Source organism: Scyliorhinus torazame, chromosome 8, assembly GCF_047496885.1.
Source record: "Scyliorhinus torazame isolate Kashiwa2021f chromosome 8, sScyTor2.1, whole genome shotgun sequence".
NCBI lineage: Eukaryota > Metazoa > Chordata > Chondrichthyes > Carcharhiniformes > Scyliorhinidae > Scyliorhinus > Scyliorhinus torazame.
Window position 1 is genome coordinate 143,127,498 of NC_092714.1, and position 19,942 is coordinate 143,147,439.

Genomic DNA, 19,942 nt, shown 5'->3' on the forward strand with positions numbered 1-19,942 from the left:
GAAAACGGGGCAAAAGACCTCCAGGAGACGCTAACGCTCGCCTCCTCGCTGGAGGTGGCCCGACACAACTTGGGTACCTACCCCGCGGACTCTGCCAGCCCCCCCCGGACTTCCTCAGACTCGCCCGTATTACAGGCCTGCGCCACGCGGCGACCCGCTCACCATGGGGGCACACCTTGCTACTTCTGCGGGCAGGGCCAGCACCCACGCCCACGCTGCCCAGCCCGCTCCGCGATCTGCAGCGACTGCGGGAAGAAAGGGCACTTTGCGAGGGTCTGCCTGGCCAGACCCAGGGGCCAGAAAAACAAAGAACAAAGGCCTCGCAATGCTGCTGCGCACCGACCCGACACGTCCTCTTCTGATGCGTCATCAGCCTCGTGCGAATCATGGGAGCAGCCATCTTCTCGACCCGACACGTGCGACCAACGGCAGCGGCCATTTTACGACTCCGACTACCCGCGACTGGGTGCGGTCACCCTCGATCAAACTCGGCCAAAACACCTGCAGGACTCCATGATGCAGGTCCAGGTCAACGGGCACGACACTGCATGCCTCTTCGACTCCGGGAGCACGGAGAGCTTTATCCACCCTGAAACGGTAAGGCGCTGCTCCCTACGCACCCATCCCACATCCCAAACCATAGCCCTCGCATCTGGGTCCCACTCGGTACAAATCACGGGGTACTGTATTGCGGATCTCTCGATCCAGGGTGCCAAATACACCCGTTTCAAATTTTATATCCTCCCTCACCTCTGTGCCCCCCCTGCTGCCCGGACTGGATTTCCAGTGCAGCCACCGAAGCCTGACACTGAAGTTCGGCGGACCCTTGCCCCCCCTTACGGTGTGCTGCCTTGCGACACTGAAAGTCGCACCCCCCTCGCTATTCGCTAACCTCACTCCTGACTGTAAGCCCGTCACCACCAGGAGCCGGCGCTACAGTGCCCAAGATATGGCTTTTATCAAGTCAGAGGTCCAGCGTTTACTGGGAGAGGGGGTCATCGAGGCTAGCAACAGCCCTTGGAGAGCGCAAGTGGTGGTAGTCCGGTCCGGGGAGAAGAAACGGATGGTCGTGGATTATAGCCAGACCATAAACCGATTCACGCAGCTTGATGCGTACCCCCTTCCTCGCATCGCGGAAATGGTAAATCGGATCGCCCAATACCGAGTCTTTTCCACGGTCAACCTCAAATCTGCCTACCACCAGCTCCCCATCCGACCAAAAGACCGCCCCTATACTGCCTTAGAAGCAGCCGGCCGGCTCTTCCACTTCCTCAGGGTCCCCTTTGGTGTCACAAATGGGGTCTCCGTCTTTCAAAGGGCGATGGACCAAATGGTGGACCAGTACGGTTTGCGGGCTACATACCCGTACTTGGACAATGTCACCATCTGCGGCCATGATCAGCAGGACCATGACGCTAACCTCAAAAAGTTCCTCCAGACCGCCCGAGCCCTTAACCTGACCTATAATGAGGGCAAATGCGTTTTCCACACCACCCGGCTGGCCATCCTCGGCTATGTCGTGGAAGACGGGGTCCTAGGTCCCGACCCCGACCGCATGCGCCCCCTTAAGGAACTCCCTCTCCCCCGCAGCCTCAAGGCCCTCAAACGGTGCTTGGGGCTTTTCTCCTATTACGCCCAGTGGGTCCCCAAGTATGCGGACAAAGCCCGCCCACTCCTAAAGACCACCACTTTTCCCCTCTCGGCTGAGGCCCAATTGGCCTTCAACCGCATCAAGGCTGACATCATCAAGGCCGCCATGTACGCGGTGGACGAAACCATCCCTTTCCAGGTAGAGAGCGATGCATCAGACATCGCCCTTGCTGCTACCCTCAATCAAGGAGGCAGACCAGTAGCGTTCTTCTCCCGAACCCTCACTGCCTCCAAGATTCGACACCCTGCAGTCGAAAAGGAGGCACAAGCCATTGTGGAGGCTGTGCGGCGCTGGAGACACTACCTCGCCGGTAGGAGGTTTACCCTCGTCACCGACCAACGGTCGGTCGCCTATATGTTCGATAACACGCAACGGGGCAAAATAAAGAACGATAAAATTTTGAGGTGGAGGATCGAACTCTCAGCCTACTCGTACGATATCAAGTATCGTCCAGGGGAGCTCAACGAGCCCCCAGATGCCCTGTCCCGCGGCACATGCGCCAACGCGCAGGAGGACCGCCTGCAAGCCATCCACAATGACCTCTGCCACCCGGGGGTTACCCGGCTCGTCCATTTCATCAAGTACCGCAACCTACCTTACTCAACCAAGGAGGTCAAGGCCATGGTCAGGGCCTGCCAGGTCTGTGCGGAGTGCAAACCGCACTTCTATCGGCCAGACAAGGTTCGGCTCGTGAAGGCCTCGGGCCCCTTTGAGCGACTGAGCGTGGACTTCAAGGGGCCCCTCCCGTCCACCAACCGTTATGCCTATTTCCTCACCGTGATCGATGAGGGGGTGAATCTCCCGTTTCCCATTCGCCATTCCCTGCACCGACATGACCTCAGCCACGGTGATTAAGGCACTGCACAGCATCTTCACCCTGTTCGGTTTCCCTGCTTATATCCACAGTGACCGGGGTACATCGTTCATGAGCGATGAACTGCGTCAGTATCTGCTCAGCAAAGGCATCGCCTCGAGCAGAACGACCAGCTATAACCCACGGGGAAACGGGCAGGTGGAGAGGGAGAACGCGACCGTGTGGAAGGCTGTCCTTCTGGCCCTGCGGTCGAGAAATCTCCCAACCACCCGCTGGCAGGAGGTCCTACCCGATGCCCTATACTCCATTAGGTCACTCCTCTGCACGGCCACAAATGAGACCCCTCATGAGCGATTGTTTCGCTTCCCCAGGAGGTCTACCTCCGGGGTCTCGCTTCCACCTTGGCTGACGGCTCCGGGACCTGTTTTCCTCCGGAGGCACGCGAGGAGCCATAAAACGGACCCCCTAGTTGAAAAGGTCCGACTGCTCCACGCCAATCCCAGTTACGCCTACGTGGAGTACTCCGACGGCAGGCAAGATACGGTTTCCCTCTGGGATCTGGCGCCCGCTGGATCCTCCACCACAGATGCCCCTTCCCGCGCCGCTCCCCTGCAGGACCCGTCGCCCCCTACAACACACCCCCTTCCGGCCCTACCACCCGTTGGTGAGCTCCTACCGTGCACCCCCCCTTGCGCCCCCCCTTTACACACCCCGCCGGCGCCGGCTCCGCTACCCCCGGCCCTGCCTAGTTCCTCTGCCCCGGCTCCACTACCCCCGGCCCTGCCTAGTTCCTCTGCCCCGACCCGGACCGAAGCTCCGACCGCTGTGCTCCCGGATGTGCCCTCAACCGGGACGTCCGTGCCCGCCGCACCACCGCCTGAGCTGAGGAGATCGAGGAGGACGATCCGGCCGCCGAGACGGATGGACCTATGTTGGCACTTCACCCCCGCCGGACTCCTTTTTAAACAGGGGGTGAATGTGATGAACTGTTACTGCCTTATCATCCTGTAAGATGATGTCCCCTTTAAGACCAGGCTTGGAACCCTGGGGACTCCGCCTCTGGCTCCGCCCATCTGGGAGCCATACATAAAGGCCTGCCTCATGGCCTGTATAGCAGTCAGCTCTCGTCCAAATCTGTAGCATAGTTATTAGCCTTCTTTACAGTTTAATCTCTAAGCATCATTATTGAGGGTACCTCAATGAATAATGACGACCTGAATCCCACATCTTAGGGAGTCTATTTCTCCAAAGAACAAATGGATTTAATTTGGTGCAGCAAAGGTCCAGGGAACAGGAAGGGGGAGGGAAAGAAAGGGAAAAATGAGACACAGGGCCTGATTTTCATGGAACAAGAGCGGCCTTTAACAGTGCCCGGTGGGACCTGATTCTGGGCTTCCAGCCCCCATTTCCGGCAATTCTCACTGCCACGGGATAGCAAATCAAATCCCTGCATTCCTGACCTGGCCTGCTTTATTGCGGGAATAGGCACCTCATACCCACCACATAAGCTATGCAATTTTTGTGGCCTTGGACCAGCTTCTGGAGGATAAGCGGTTCACAGTCCCTCAGAGGATTCATGACACAGAGTCTGGATTCTGAAATCTTCTGTAATGGTCCCATGATCCCCCCCCATGTCCCCAGATATGGAGTGCAGCGCTCCTTCAGTACTGCACTGGAGTGTCAGCCCAGATTCAAGTGAGGTTTAAACTCGTGACCTTCTGCCTCAGAGGCAAGATTTCTACCACTGAGCCAAGGCTGACACAGTCACAGCATATCAAATAAATTTAGATTTGTATATTATGACTTCCGATGACAGTGATGTGCTGAGCGGATGCACATCAGGTGGCTCTCCTCTGAACCAGGACAAGAAAATACACTTTTAGTTGAATTTTGTCCAAATTTCAAAGGAAACAAATCCCTCAACAACTAAAGGAGGGTAACCGATGAAAGATGCGAGCGAATGGGAGCTCGAGGGGCCGAAGAGATGGCAAAAGTGGCGGAAAGAGCCACAACCAGCAGGCGGACGGGACAGTGGACCCATGAGGTGAAGGCCCTGACCACCTAGGAGAGAGGCCGGCTAATGACTCGAGCATCAGCCTCCACTCTCCCACCGCCACCTGGAGACAGATGGAAGAGCTTCCTGATGAAGGAACTGATCGCCATGAAGGAGGCGATCAGAATAGAAATCCAGGCGTCAGTCAAGGTGGCGGGAGCAGAGGCGATGGCCACCATGCAGAAGGCAACCGATGGGCGGGGGAAAAAAGTGGCAATCCAGGAGAGGACAATCCTCAACCTGGAAAAGGCCTTGACGGACCAGAGCGACAGAATCGTCGCCCTGGCGGCGGAGGTAAAAAAGGTTGATGGCGACCCAGGGCAACCTATGGGGAAAAGCTGAGGATCAGGAGAACAGGTTCCAATGAGAAAACATCAGGATCGTGGCAAGACCTGACGGACTACGTCGCCCAAATGCTGGGCAACTTAGTCGGGAGAGACAGCTTCCCCAAACCCCCAGAGCTCGACAGAGTGCACAAGTCGCTTAGACCGAAATCCAAGGCCGAGGGCGATTATTGCAAAGCTCCACCGATATCAGGACAGTGAAAGAATCCTGCGATGGGCACGGCAAACAAAAGCAAGCACCTGGGAAGGACATAGAATCAGAATTTACCAAGACATTGGGCTGTTCCCGGCCAGGCGCTGAGTCACACACCAAAAAAAGAAGCATTACTTCATGTCGTGGAAATTATAATAAAGACAAATTCTTCGAGTTTTGTTAAAGGAAATTTATTTGACACAAATATTTGCAGAGAGGGCCGGGGTCTGGCTGCATAGCCATTCCACAGCAATCTGAGTTATACAGTTAAAAACCATTATATTTATTGTGTGAAATAAACAACTTTGAAGAGATAAACCTTGGGAACAAACGCAAGAAGAAATATTAATGTTTTGCCCTTGGTTTAAAAACAATTTGAGTACGCATTTTATTGTCCTTCGGAAGAATAACTTGCTATCATATAAAGGCCGAATCCAAAATACTAAGCAGTATTTTGTTTACTGACCAACTTATTTTCGTTCAAAAGCAGTGTTAAACTATAGTCAATATAGTCAAGCATTCCCAGATTGCTTCAGTGGGCAACTCATTAATTTCCCTTCGACACTTCAACTCCCCAGAGGAAGCGAATGATTCGTCATAACCAATGGCCTGAACAATGGACAGGCACGGCAGCGATGAGAGTTGGACAGAGAAAGACTATGAAAGAGCAAAAGACTCATTGGACAGTGAGCATGTTTGCGCGGGACTGTGCTTTCTCGTTCCGATTATAAAGGGAAGAGTCTTAGAAAGGAGTGGAGACTGGGGAAAGCAGGTGAGGGTCTGAACAGAGAGAACGGGCAGTCAGCGGACATAAGAAAGGGGATAGACCAGCCCAGGGAGGAGGACCACCACATTAGCAGCAATACCTAGCACAGGAAGACAGAAAGCAAGGGGGACCGCGGTGCACCTCCTACAGGGAGGAAGCGTTTGGGCAGGGGGCTGGGCACAGAGACGGGGAAGGGAGAAACACAGGGTGAGACAGGGAAAGGGCAACACAGGGAGAGGGGGTGGATGGGGGGGAAGGGACACAATAGGAACAGAGGTGGAAAATGAGCTGAGTATCGTATAGGCCTCGGCAAGGAGGAACAGGCTGAGGAAACAAGATGGCACCACAAGCAGCCACTTTGGAGGGTCCCTAAACAAAGGGAAACCCCGGAGTGCAGGCGCACACCCACGTGGCGTACACAGAGTTGGCGGCTATGTTGGGTGCCTCCTGGACAAAGGGAAATTCTGGAGCGAAGGGGCCTGACCACAAGGTGAGAATGGTGATTGCGGACATTTTGGACAGCCCCCAACAAAGGGAAACCCTAGTGTGCAGGGGCGCGTCCACCAGGTAAGTATGGTTGATCTCACAGGAGCGGGGACAAAAAACACCCACCAGGATTATCAACTGCAATGTCAGGGGACTTAATGGCCCTGTGAAAACAACTAAAGTCTTCACCCATCTGAGAAGCCTGAAAACTGACATAGTCTTGCTACAGGAAACACACATGAGGGCGAAGGACCGACTGCAGGTAAGAAAGGGCTGGGTGGGACAGACGGACGATTCACGCTACGGGACGAGGGCTAGGGGAGTAGCCATATTGATCAGTAAGAGGACGAGGTTCACGACGACAAGGACGGTTATGGACCAAGGGGGATGGTACGTCACGGTCGGCGGTGTCCTAGACGGGGCACCAGTAGTCCTGGTTAATGTGTACGCGCCCATTGGCTCTATGTAGAAAAAACCTTGGTGCAAATCGCCGACACTGACACGCACCGACTGACCAACTGTGTACAGGACCTAATGACAGACTGATCGAACTCCAGATCAGGGAAAAGGATAGGCATGGCCAGGGAGTTGGCAACATTCATGGAGCAGATGGGGGGGGGGGGGGGGGGGGGGGGGGGGGGGCGGGGGGGGGGGGGGGGTGGACCTGTGGCGGTTCCTATATTCCGGTGAGAAGGAATTCTTGCTTTTTTCGCCGGTCCTCAAAGCATACTCGAGACTAGATTTCTAGTGGGGAAAGCGATGCTTCTAGGAATAGTAAGAGCAGAATATTCTGTGACTGTTACGTCCGGCCATGCTCTGCGTTACGTGGATGTGATGTTGGAGACAGGTCGTGCCAAGCACCCCACATGGAGGCTGGACATGGACCTACTGGCCGATCAGGTCTTCTCCAAAGACTATCACAAGCCATAGGCGCGTACATTACAAACAACTGGATAGGGGAAGTCTCACCTTCCACATTCTGGGAGGCAGTAAAGGCGATGATTAGGGGAGAGGTTATAGCCTACAAGGCATGTAGAGATAGGGAAGAGAGGGTGGCCTGGCAACAACTGATCGACTCCATCCTGGTGGTCGACAGACAATACTCCGAGGCCCCGAGTGTAGAACTTCTGGCGGAGAGGAAAGATCTGCTGCTATTGTTGCTAACTTTTGGTAGGTTCTTAATTTGGCTCTATTTAACCACGTTTGCTCAAGAGTCGCCAGGTATCTTTCGACACCGTCACAAGGTTCAGAACCGAATACTGATCAATGACTCGATACACCAGTTAGTAAGTTCAAAAGCAATGCTCATTTATTTACACACATTCAAATCTACTCCTGCATAAACACTACAAAACTAAACTACCACGATTGCCAAGGCCTATACTTAGCTTTGGGCGCCCACTCAGTCAGAGGAACAATGGCTGTTGCTCGGTTCTGAGGCTGCTGGGTTGAGCTGTTCACAGGGTAGCAACTAAGAGCGTCTATCTCGTAGCGTGCGTTGACTTGGAACTTACTTGGTCTGCTGTAGCTGCTAGGCAGGTCTCTCTCTTCGCTGAGAGCCAAAGCCAAAGGAGCACGTTCTCCCTTGGGGGATACCTTTTATACTCAAAAGGGCTTCGCGCTCTTTTGGGCGGGCCTTGAACTTGGCCTCAACTAATTGGGTCTTTCCCAATCATCGGTATCGATTTTCCTCCAACAGAGAGGTGGTTCCCTGATCGCTGGGCGTGTCCTGGTGACTGTCAGTCAGCTTTGTCTTAGCTTCTTCTGGCGCCGGGGAGTCTGTCCTAACATTATGTATCTAAATGTTTCCCTATTGTCCCCGGAGATGGCTCATTAAATGTAAATCGTTTGGTAGTTTCTGGGCTGTCTGAGCGTTCAAGGTTCTAATCAACAAACAGGGCTTGCACCTGCTTGTTTCTTAGCATTGTCCAATTTTCCCTTGCAGTCTTTGCAAGTGTCCATTTTGTAATCGGGACGTGGCCATCCCAGATGGCTACACTATCCACTAGGAAAGCAGTGCACCAACTCCGTCAGACAATGGGGACCTTCTACGAACACAGGAAAAGACTAGCCACCTACTGGCTCACCAGCTGAGAAAGCACGCAGCCACGAGGAAGATAGCGCAGGTATAGGATAGTAGAGGCTGATGTGTAACCTAGCAAAAAGAGGTCAACCAAATGTTTGAGACCTTCTACTGAGGGCTGTACACTCCGGACCCCTCAATGGGAATGCGGGGATGAAACGGTTCCTCGGTGGACGGACGTGCCAGTTGTGGGGGACGATAGGCGGGGGGTGAGCTGGAAGCACCAATAGGACTAGGAGAGATCATGGACAGTATCAGCTCCATGCAGGCAGGGTAGGCGTCGCAACACAATAAGAAGTTCGCACCAGCCGTGGCCCGGCACCGACGGTCATGTTCGCAGACTCGCTAGCGAGGGGTATCCTGCCTCCTACGTTAACACAGGCCACAATATCGCTGATACCCAAAAAAGACAAGGACCCAACGGAATGTGGATTATACAGGCCCATTTCACTGCTGAATATAGACACGAAGATACTCGCAAGGGTCCTGGCCAAGAGACTGGAGAACTGTGTGCCAGAGGGAGTCGCAGAGGACCCGATGGGCTTTGTCAAGGGTAGGCAGCCAACTGTGAACAGCAGACGGCTGCTGAACGTGATACTGACCCCCCCCCCCCCCCCCCCCCCCCGGGGGGGGAGAGAACACCAATGGTGATCATCTCCCTGGATGCAAAAAAGGCCTTCAACTGAGTCGAATGGAATCGAGGTGCTGGAGCGGTTTGGGCTTGGGACAGGATTCACCTCATTGGTGAAATGCCTGTACAACGTCCCCAAGGCGAGCGTTCGGACCAACATCACCAGCTCTGAATACTTCCAGCTACACAGAGGCACAAGATAGGGATGCCCAATGTCCCCTTGTTCGTCTTGGTAATTGAACAACTGCCGATCGCTCTGCGAGATGCAAAAAGCTGGAAGTGTATACAAAGAGGAGGCAGAGAGCACAGAGTGTTGTTCTATGCGGATGACCTGCTCCTCTACGTCTCGGACCCACAGAATGGCCTGAAAGCAATCATGCAGCTTCTGAGAGAGTTTGGAGCCTTCTCGGGCTACAAACTCAACCTGGGCAAGAACGAGGCATTCCCGGTGAACCCGAACAGGGGAGGGACAGAGCTCGAGGGACTACCATTCAAACTAGCCCAAAACAAATTCTACTGCCTGGGGATCCAGATTGCCCATCACTGGACACAGATCCACACGTGGAACCTGACCAGTCTGGCGCGGTCTAGCCTTGCCAAACCTACAGTACTACCACTGGGCGGCCACAGCCGAGAGGTTGTGGGGATGCACACGAGAGCTAACCATGGAATGGGTGAGACTGGAGGAGTCCTCCTGCAAGGGAATGACCCTCCGAGCACTCGCCACGGCAGGGCGCCTATCCCCCCATCAAGGCACACACCAGCCCAGTGGTGGTAGCCACATTGAAGACGTGGAATCAAATGAGGCAACATTTCGGTCTAACCGAGTTGTCCTCCATAGCCCCCATCTGCGGCAACCACAAATTCCTGCCAGCCATGCTCGACGCCACCTATAGAAAATGGAGACAGGACGGGGAGACACAAGCGGTTAGGAACTTTTACATAGGGGACAGACTCGCAACCTTTGAAGAACTGACGGAGGACCTGGACCTACCGACGGGACAGGAGCTTAGGCACCTCCAAATTGAACAATTTCTCAGGAGATGGCAAGTTATCCCAAGGCCCAAAAGGACAGTCTCCTAGAGGAGCTAATCAACATGGACAATAAGGAGGGGGAACTGTGGGAACATATAATTTTAATAATCTTTATTGTCACAATTAGGCTTACATTAACACTGCTATAATGTTACTGTGAAAATCCCCTAGTCGCCACATTCCACGCCTGTTCGGTTACACAGAGGGAGAATTCAGAATGTCCAAATGACCGAACAGCACGTCTTTCGGGACTTGTGGGAGGAAATTGGAGCACCCGGAGGAAACCCACGCAGGCACGGGGAGAACGTGCAGACTCCACACAGACAGTGGCCCAAGCCGTAAGTCGAACCTGGGACCCTGGAGCTATGAAGCAACAGTGCTAACCACTGTGCTACCCCGCTGCCCAGATACAGACGGTTGCTAGACAGGGCAAGTCTACGACTGGACGAGGTTAGACAGAAATGGGAGGGCGAACTGGGGACGGAAGTGGGTTGGGGACTCTGGAGCGAGGCATTGAGCAGGGCCAACTCCTGCTCCTGAGCAAGGCCAACTTCACCTCCTCCTGAGCTAGTTTAAAGTGGTGCACAGAGCCCACCTCACTAGATCTCGAATGAGCTTGTTCTTCTCGGAGTGGAGGATAAATGTGAACAGTGCCTGGGAGGCCCTGCCAATCACACCCTCATTTTCTGGGCATATCCCAGACTTGTCGGGTTCTGGACAGCCTTTTTCAAGGTGATGTCCAAGGTTGTGGGGGTGAGGGTGGAGCCGTGCCCAAGAGTGTCAGTCTTCGGGGTATCGGACCAGCCAGACCTTCATATGGGGAAGAGGGCCGATCCCTGGCTTTTGCATCCCTAATTGCATGCCGGAGAATTCTGCTCGGCTGACAATCGGCAGCACCACCCAAAGCTTCAGACTGACAGGCAGACCTGGAGAAGATCAAGTACACCATCCGAGGGTCGGACGAGAGCTTCCATAAAGCTTGAAGGCCATTTAGCCTGTTCGAGGCAAACACAGACTAAAAGAGAGGGGGGTGGGTGGGAGAAGAGAGAGAGAAAGACGAGGGAGGGCACGCACAAGAGACAGGGGCAGGGGGGGAGGGAAGGGATCCCAAAGAAGGCACAAAATGAAGCATAAGGGGCAGTGGGAGGAGGGGAAGGGCCAAGCAGGCTCCCCCCTCCCAACACCAAACAACAAAGAATAACATCCCAGCGGGGTTGGGGAAAAGCAGAACATGCCTCCAACAGGGGAAGCGGGGGCACTTGTAAAAACCTTTGTGCATAAGACACAAATTGACTTGTAAATATCAGACACACTTGAGCTGCTACTTTGTAAATATCACGTGCGTTCCATGTTAAACTGTTATACTGTTAAAGTTGGAAACTGGCAATAAAAATATTTTTTAAAAAAAGATTTGTATGTTATAATCAACGATTTGTGATTCCTCCGGAAGATATTTCTTTATGAATATGACAGACTGGCATCTGATATTCCACCTGGAATGTTGGCCTGGCCTTAATGAAACCATCTGTGTGGCCGAATAAAGCAACTGTTTCAACGACAGCAATTAATTACCATGCTGGATTGATAAAGATACAGGCTGCATGCTAAAAAAAGAAAGGGCCGTTGAGCATAATGCACCTTGCTGAGGAAAGCCACAAATCTACTTTTGTAGAAGTGGAAGTAAACTCTCGAACTCATGGTCTATGTAGAGTAATATATATAGGATTCCGTGCAGTGCCCAGTATAGAACTGTGTGCGGCATGGAAATGTCAGCATAAAATAATGCGCACCATCAGTCTTCTGACTGCAAACCTGCGACACCACAGGGTATTTGTGAACAATTGCACGGGAGAACCTCTGGCATATAATTATTTTTTCAGAAATTCACATCCTCAAATAACTCAGTCATACTAACTAGAGATCATACTTCTGAGGTCTGAGGACACACAGTACTGTGAAATAATGAGACTGCTGCACCACCAACCAAATTAACGTGTGGAAACTGATCGGCTGTTTTCAGAAACTAAAACATTTTGTACAAGAATTTCCTGGCAAAACTCTACAATAAACAGGAGCAAATGTCTGCCATTGATTTAAGATAGTACAATAATCTAAACTATCAGAGGGTTCAGGAATAGAACATTAACATTTCAGGCCTCACTATGATGACATAGAGAGATATACACTGTTCTCCATTTATAAATATGTTTGGTGAAAATATAAAAGTTAGTCTGTGTACTCATTTTGGCTTTTCTTCTGTGTACAGGTCCTGGGGCATCAAACAACCCATGCAGTCAAACCTACTGTGGACGTCACCCTGAGTCTGAACCAGAGGTGAAAGCTGTAGCTACCTTCATCAGGCAGAGATCAGATCACATCAAGGGTTACATCTCAATACATTCATACTCTCAAATGGTTATGTTTCCGTACTCTTACAAAACATCTAAGTCTAAGGATCATAAAGAGTTGGTAAGAGATTAACTCAAATGTTCAAATTAAATTACATGCATGTGGGCATGTGAACATACAGCCCAAGTGCGTAAAAGTTTTTGGGTTAACTAACACTCATAATCTCTCTATTCTACAGAATTACATAGCGCAGAAGGCAGTCACTGCTGTCAGGTCTGTGCATGGGACCAACTACAGATACGGAAACTCAGCAACTTCTATTTGTGAGTATCTTTAAAGTTAGGCAAAACACGTACCAAGAGGAGCAGTTCACAAAAAGCAGATATTATAGCAGGTGGGCGGTTAAAATTTTTTCTTTGAGGCATAAAATGAATTTCCATAACACATGAATGATACAGGACAGAGAAAGACTGTTTTGCTCAGCATGCCTTTATCGGTTCTTTGGAAGAGTCATCCACTTCCCTGCTCTTTTCCCATAGCACTGTCTTACTTTTCCCCTTTCAAGTATTCATCCAGCTCCGTTATGAATGCTACCATCACAGTATCAAGGAGCATATTCCAGAACACAACTCTGTGTAAAATATTTTCCTCATCGTAATCCAGGAGACGCCAAGATGAAGATTTAAACAGATTTATTCTAAACTCAAAAGCAAAGTGCACAACACAAGTGTCCCAGTCTGGAATTAACATAACACCCAGTCCGGGTCTGGGATGGCATTTAAAGGGCTCAGTAACAAGTTCCTTCTGTGGTGTTCTTTGTGTTGCTAATTTTAGAATGGTTGGCATAGTGTTCGCAAAGACCACAAATAGCTTTAAATTTAACAAAGCTATAAATTTATTAATACTACTTATTTGGATTTGACACTTACTCCTATAAAATTCACAGTTGATAATAAACATATAATCTACACTCATCTACTACTAATCTCTACACTATTACATTAACTATGATCTGCTCTCACTCACACTATCTTTCCTTCATTCTGTTCTCTCGCTTTCTGCTCAACCTCTCACCCATAAGGCTTATCATCAATGCATTTTATAGTTGTACATCTAGCTCCCTCTAGTTGTTGATTTAGACATTACATTAACCCTTGCAGTTCTTACATTTATGATAATATCACACCCGCTGGGCGAGTCTCCACCTGTTACCATGGGAATTCATTCTCTACGAGCCACATGGGGAGATCGATGAGTCATCCCCCGTGGTGCTCGTGAGGGTTATCACACATAGATCATAGAATTTACAGTGCAGAAGGAGGCCATTCAGCCCATCGAGTCTGCACCGGTCCTTGGAAAGAGCACTCTACCCAAGCCCATGCCTCCACCCCATCCCTATCCTCTATATCCCCGTAACCCAGAACCCCACCTTACCCTTTTGGACGCTAAGGGCAATTTAGAATGGCCAATTCATCTAACCTGCACATCTTTGGACTGTGGGAGGAAACCTGAGCACCCGGTGGAAACCCACGCACACACGGGGAGAAGGTGCAGAGTCCACACAGACAGTGACCCAAGCCGGGAATCGAACCTGGGACCCTGGGGCTGTGAAGCAACTGTGCTAACCACTATGCTACATGCTGCATGTCCCCTCTGATTCTTTTGCCAATCACCTTAAACACATAGGGGTCAAAATTCATCTGAGGCGGGGAGCACAAAATGGCGATATTGGATCAGCTCTCTGTTATACACAGCACCTGCTATACAGTGACTATCGGGCGGTGCGTAGAGTGGCCAGCCGATTAATCATTGCTCACTTTGAGCCACCACCCGAGACAGATTTCTATGCCATGGACGGGATTCTCTGTTTCTGAGACTAAGTGTTGACCCAACTCAGAATTCGTGGACTTTCACCAGGCAAAACTGGCGCCACACCTGGAACGAATCTGCTACTGTTAAGGAGCTTGCACCAGCGCCACGTGGAACACAATTGAATGAGAAATGGTGCCGGATTTGCCTGTTCCGCGATTGACACTCAGGAGCCTGTCAAGCTGCAGCAGTATATACACACTTCGCTCCCCACACACTCCAACCCAGCCAACAAGATGACAGCAAGGAGAGCAGCCCTGAGATTTACCGATGCTGAACTGGAGACGCTCTTGGGCGCGGTGGAGGAGAGGAGGATGACTCTGTACCCCGGCCCGGGAACGAGGCTACCAGCCAGCATTGTTTGCCATGCCTGGGCACAGGTGGCAGAGGCGGTGAGTGCTGTGGGTAACACCGTCTGGACCGGCCAGCAGTGCTGAAAAAAACTGCAAACCCTCCTCAGCATGGCCAGGATGGTTAGGGAGCGCTGTGCCCCTGGCACTAACCCACATCCTACACACCTATAACCCGACCCCCCCCGGTGGGCGAGTGAACCTCCACACTGCACCACATGCCAGGTGCTACCCATCCCCTGAGCTGCATGCATTGGACTGTCTAACACCATTGCTTTCTGCCCCTCCCCCCCCCCTCCCCCAGGGGAAGGCCGTGCACAACTGCCAGGAGCGGCAGAAGACAGGAGGGGTAATGTCGGACCTGCAGCCCCTAACCATGACAGGACAGAGGACCCTGGACTTGGTCGGCGGCCTGGAGGAAAGGGAGGTCGCCAAGGTGGAGTTTGACCGCGGGCGAGGAAATGAGATCCTGCTTAATTACGGTCCCCATGACACATGTGTCAACTCCTCCCCACCAACACCACCCCCACACCACCGTCACCCCCACACCATCCTCATCCGACACCACCCCCACCCCATCCCATACACCAACCCCCACTCCCCCCCCCAGCCCATGGTCTAATCATTGTGGTGAACCACGTTATTGTATTATATTCACTGCGCTGTATTGTGCATGCCTGGGCTTGTCCAGGCTGGCTCCGCCTGTGGCTCCTTCCCTCAGGCTTCTGTATAAAAGTGGACGGTCTCCGCCTCCGACCCAGTTCGGGTCCAGAGGCAGGAGGCTTGCTGTTTAGTGTAATTAAAGCCTCAGTTACGTTTATTACTCGTCGTGTATTATTGATGGAGTATCAATCATATGTCTTATGCTGCTGGTGATGGGGCGGGTCCATCTGACGTCCCCCATCCCCAGCCAATGCCCCAGCCGGAGCCCCCCCCGGCCGCCCTGTGAACAGAGCAGTGATGGGAGCAACTCGGTCACCAGCCCTCCGCCTGAGACTCAGGAGACCCTGGAGCTCAGGTCAGAGGATGACAGTGACTTCCCGTCACAGCTGTCTCCAACACCCTCCACCATCCCAGAGACACTCACCTCGGTTGGGCACTTTAGTGAAGAGGCTCCTGGGACACTCTCTGGTATGCACCACACAGCTGCTCCGGTATAGCAGGTGGAGGGACGAATACCCGAGGGAGCGGACGGCCGGAGGGCAGGCCAACCCGAGGAAATAGCTACCATCCAGACGGGTCTCGAGCTTCTGGAACGGACAATCCCATCCATAGTGGAGACGCAGTCGCAGAGCCAGGGGCTACAAGAAAGGTTATCGGCGAGCATTCAGCGCCTGCAGGTGCAGTTGGAGGAGGCCAACCATGTGCAGCAGCAGGAGGTGGCGCCGACCATGCATGCCACTCAAGCCAGCACTGCACGGGTGGTCCATGGTGGAGGCATTGGGGCGACGGTTTTGGCCATGGATCAGCATGTCCAAGGCCTGGGGCATTCTGTGCAAGCACCGACCGAGGCCCAGGACAGGGTTGCCACCTCACAGGCAACTATGTGCCAGAGCCACCTGGAAATCGCTGCGGCGCTCCTGAGCATGGCCCAGTCACAGCAGGCCATGGCTGGGAAAATCAGCGGCATTTCCCAGGTGCTGGCCAACGTGGCGCAGACACAGAGGGAGGTGGCCCAGTCCCAGAAGGAGATGGCGCAGTCACTGGCTGATGTGACACAAACCCAGAAGGTGGTGGCACAGTCGCAGCGTGATATGGTGCAGTCCCAGACGGAGATGGTGCACTCCCTCTGCTCCATGGCCGCAAGCATGCTGACCCCGATCGAGACCAGAGAGCGCCTCCAGGACTGGCTGCGCCAGGTTGCGGGGGAGCCTTAGGTGACAGCTCTCCTCGCAACCCTGCCTCGTGGAGTAGCCCAGGAGCCATTGGGCATCCCGAGGGAGGAGGAGGTGATGGGGTTGGTGTCGGTGACTCCAGCAAGGGAGCTGCCGGAACACCACAGCACCTGGGACTCCCCCCCACCCCCCTCCCCGTTAACTGTCCCTGGTGCATCTAATGGGCAGCAGGCAGAACGGGGCGGCACCATGCCACAAAGGATCCCTGAGCAACAGCCGGGCCCATCCAGGCCCGGTCGCCCCAGAAGACACCCGCCAAAGGGGACCCAGGTCGCAGGGCAGGAATCACAGCAGACCGCCTCCACTCCTGCTGTACTGTCTGGGGAACCACCTAGGTGTAGCTTTAGAGCCCGTAAGACCAGCAAGTTTGAGTTGGCACGGTTGCAGGGCAGAGTTCAGTTACAGGGCCTAGGACACAAATCTGTAAATATTTGTTCACATTAAACACATGTTATCACTGTTACAACCTGTCTCAGTGCTCTGTCAGATGGGTGTGAGGGGTGGGTCGTCTCCACCCTCCCCGACCGGCCTCACCACCGTCACCCCAGGGTTTTGATGGGACCGTGTGATGAAATGGCCAGCTCGCGTGCAGATATCACCCAGGTGGACGGTGGAAAGTACTACCGTGGGCAGGAGTCCGACGTTGTCATACGATGTGGAGCACCAGAGCTCATCGCAGAGCGGGTCATCATTATCCTCCATCTCATGGCCAGACCCGCTGTTACTGCCAACCTAGGACCCCACCCCTTGGTGCGGCAGGTATGTATCATGGAGGGAGTTGCAGACAGGGCATGGCCGGTGGGGTGATGTGGTGTCCATGCACCTGGCCAGTCCCCCCCTCCACCCCGCACCCCCCAGTTCATGAACTTGGAGGCGATCGGAGCTTCTCGTGTGGGTTGACTCTGGCACATATTCGTGCGGCCTCCTGTGTCTGCCTGGGCTCCATGTCCTGCCCATCCGCCCCCTCCCCCGCATCCTACTCGTCAGACGAGGCCTGATGTTCATCGTCCTCCAGCACGTCGCCCCTCTGCTGCACTATGTTGTGGAGGATGCAGCAGGCCACCACAATGCGGGCGACCCTCCCAACATCATACTGGAGGGCCACCTGAACCACATCTTCAGGAGCCCAAAGCACTGTTCGATCACACTCCCGGTTGCTGTATGGGTGTTGTAGCGATTTCCGCGTCGGTCTGTGTCCTCTGGATAGATGTCATCGGCCGCGACCGCAGTGGATAACCCCTGTCGCCCAGGAGCCAGACCCCTAGCCGGTGGGGTGTCTCTAACATGTCAGGAATCATTGAGCGTGCCAGGATGAATGCGTTTTGCACACTGCCCGGGTATCGGGCGCAGAGGTGAATGATGCGCAGCTGATGGTCACACATCAGCTGCAAGTTCATCGATCGGTACCACTTTCGGTTTGTGTAGAGCAGCCTGTCATCTGCAGATTCGTAGGGGGACATGCATCCCATCAATCACCCCCTGGACCTGGTGCATGTCGGCAACCTCGCCGCCGGGGCAGCCTGGTGGACTCAGTCCACATTTAAGTGGGTGTATTGAGCCGGCTGGGCATATAGGACCTCAATGATGGTGCGGATGCACCTGTGCACCGAGGTCTGTGAGACCCCAGACAGGTCCCGTTGCATAAAGGTTCATGGCAACCCCATTCACCTTGAAGGCCACTGGAGCGGGCTGCAGCCCGCTCCACTACTGCATGTTCCGCTGCTGCAGCTTCCTCCTCGAGCAGGTCCAGCTTGTACAACCGCAGGGCATCCCCCAAGGCTGCGGCGACTAGCAGGAAGGCCAACATTGCTGATTGATATCCAATTTCTGCAGGTGTGAAAGGCTGACATGTTAGCATGGTGCGTACCCACCCCGTACCCAACCAGGTCCAACGGGCACTGCGGACTATGCCCCCGCATGTCCCCACTCCCCCATCTCCGCACCCCTGGCCCCGTCCCTGGCCAGCACCTTGGAGGCTTCTGGCCCTGGCACTTGTCCCTGATGCCAAGGTTACCATCGGCTGGCAATGCCTTCGCCAGGGGTACACTCGTCCGTCCGTGTCGTGGCTAATGTTGCTGTTGCCCTGGGTGGGCCACCGGTGGGTGGTAGCCTGGTGTGAGGAGGTATGGCGGAGGGTGTGAGGATGGGGGGCATCCATAAGGCTGGTGTCACTCTGCAGAACGAGGGGTCAAGCTTAGTGTTCAGTGGGGTGGCAGCAAGATGGCCGCGGTAATGGCGTTCCGTGCCTGGGAGGTCACCCAGGCCGCTCGGCCTGTTCCCCCCATCACCCCACGTTTCCTGGCCCTGGCAGGGCCCCAGCCAGCCTGGCCAGGGTCCAGCCCGGCAGCTCACAATCGCTCCTTTCTCTCTCCTTCATCAGTTACGACGCCGGTTTCACGATTTTGTTTGGTAAACAATTTTATTGAGGTATATTTGGCATATAAAACAATGACATTGTATAGTACTGTACAAAAAGAAAATCAAATAACGCACTATACAAACCACAACTCCATTCTCGCAAGGACCTGCCTAAACCACCCCCTACTCTACTCTACACTAGCCCCCCCCCCCCCCCCCCCCCCGCTGATGATTAATTCTCCGCGAAGAAGTCAATGAATGGCTGCCACCTCTGGGCGAACCCCGATAGTGAACCTCTCAAGGTGAACTTAACTTTCTCCAGACTGAGAAAGCTCGCCATGTCCGATAGCCATACTTCGGTCTTCGGGGGCCTTGAGTCTCTCCATGCGAACAGTATTCGTCGCCGGGCTACCAGGGAAGCAAAGGCCAAGACATCGGCCTCCTTCTCTTCCTGGACTCCCGGATCCTCCGACACCCCAAAGATTGCCACCTCAGGACTCATTACCACCCCAGTTTTCAAAATCCGGGACATGATGTCCGCGAATCCCTGCCAGAACCCCCCCCCCGCCCCGAGTCTAGGGCACGACCAGAACATGTGCACATGATTAGCTGGCCCACCGGCGCATCTGGCACACTTGTCCTCCAGTCCGAAGAATTTACTCATCCGGGCCACCGTCATGTGGGCCCGGTGCACGACCTTAAACTGGATCAGACTGAGCCTGGCGCATGTTGCGGTCGTGTTTACTCTGCTCAGGGCTTCTGCCCAAATACCGTCCTCCATCTTCCCCCCGAACTCCTCCTCCCACTTAAGCTTCAGGTCCTCAGTCTGTGTATCCTCTGCTCCCATTAGTTCTTTGTAAATATCTGACACTCTACCCTCACCTACCTCTCCCCTCGATACTACCCTGTCCTGCCTCCCCTTTGGCGGGAGGCGTGGGAAGGACGGCACCAGTCTGCACACGAAATCCCGCACCTGTAAGTATCTAAAGTCATTCCCTCCCGCCAGCCCGAACTTCTCCTCCAACGCCCTCATGCTCGGAAAGCTCCCTTCCAGGAACAGATCAC

At 53.6% G+C, this 19,942-nt stretch overlaps 1 protein-coding gene across 2 annotated transcripts in view; it reads left to right on the forward strand.

Annotated features, from left to right (window-relative positions):
• The window catches only part of cpb2 (carboxypeptidase B2 (plasma)), a 145,523-nt gene that overhangs the window by 104,594 nt on the left and 20,987 nt on the right, over nt 1–19,942 (forward strand). For both annotated transcript variants that reach the window (XM_072514299.1, XM_072514300.1), the window contains 2 exons: nt 12,323–12,525; nt 12,644–12,728. In XM_072514299.1, the coding sequence (XP_072370400.1) occupies nt 12,323–12,525; nt 12,644–12,728 (288 nt within the window). The remainder of the gene's footprint in view (nt 1–12,322; nt 12,526–12,643; nt 12,729–19,942) is intronic.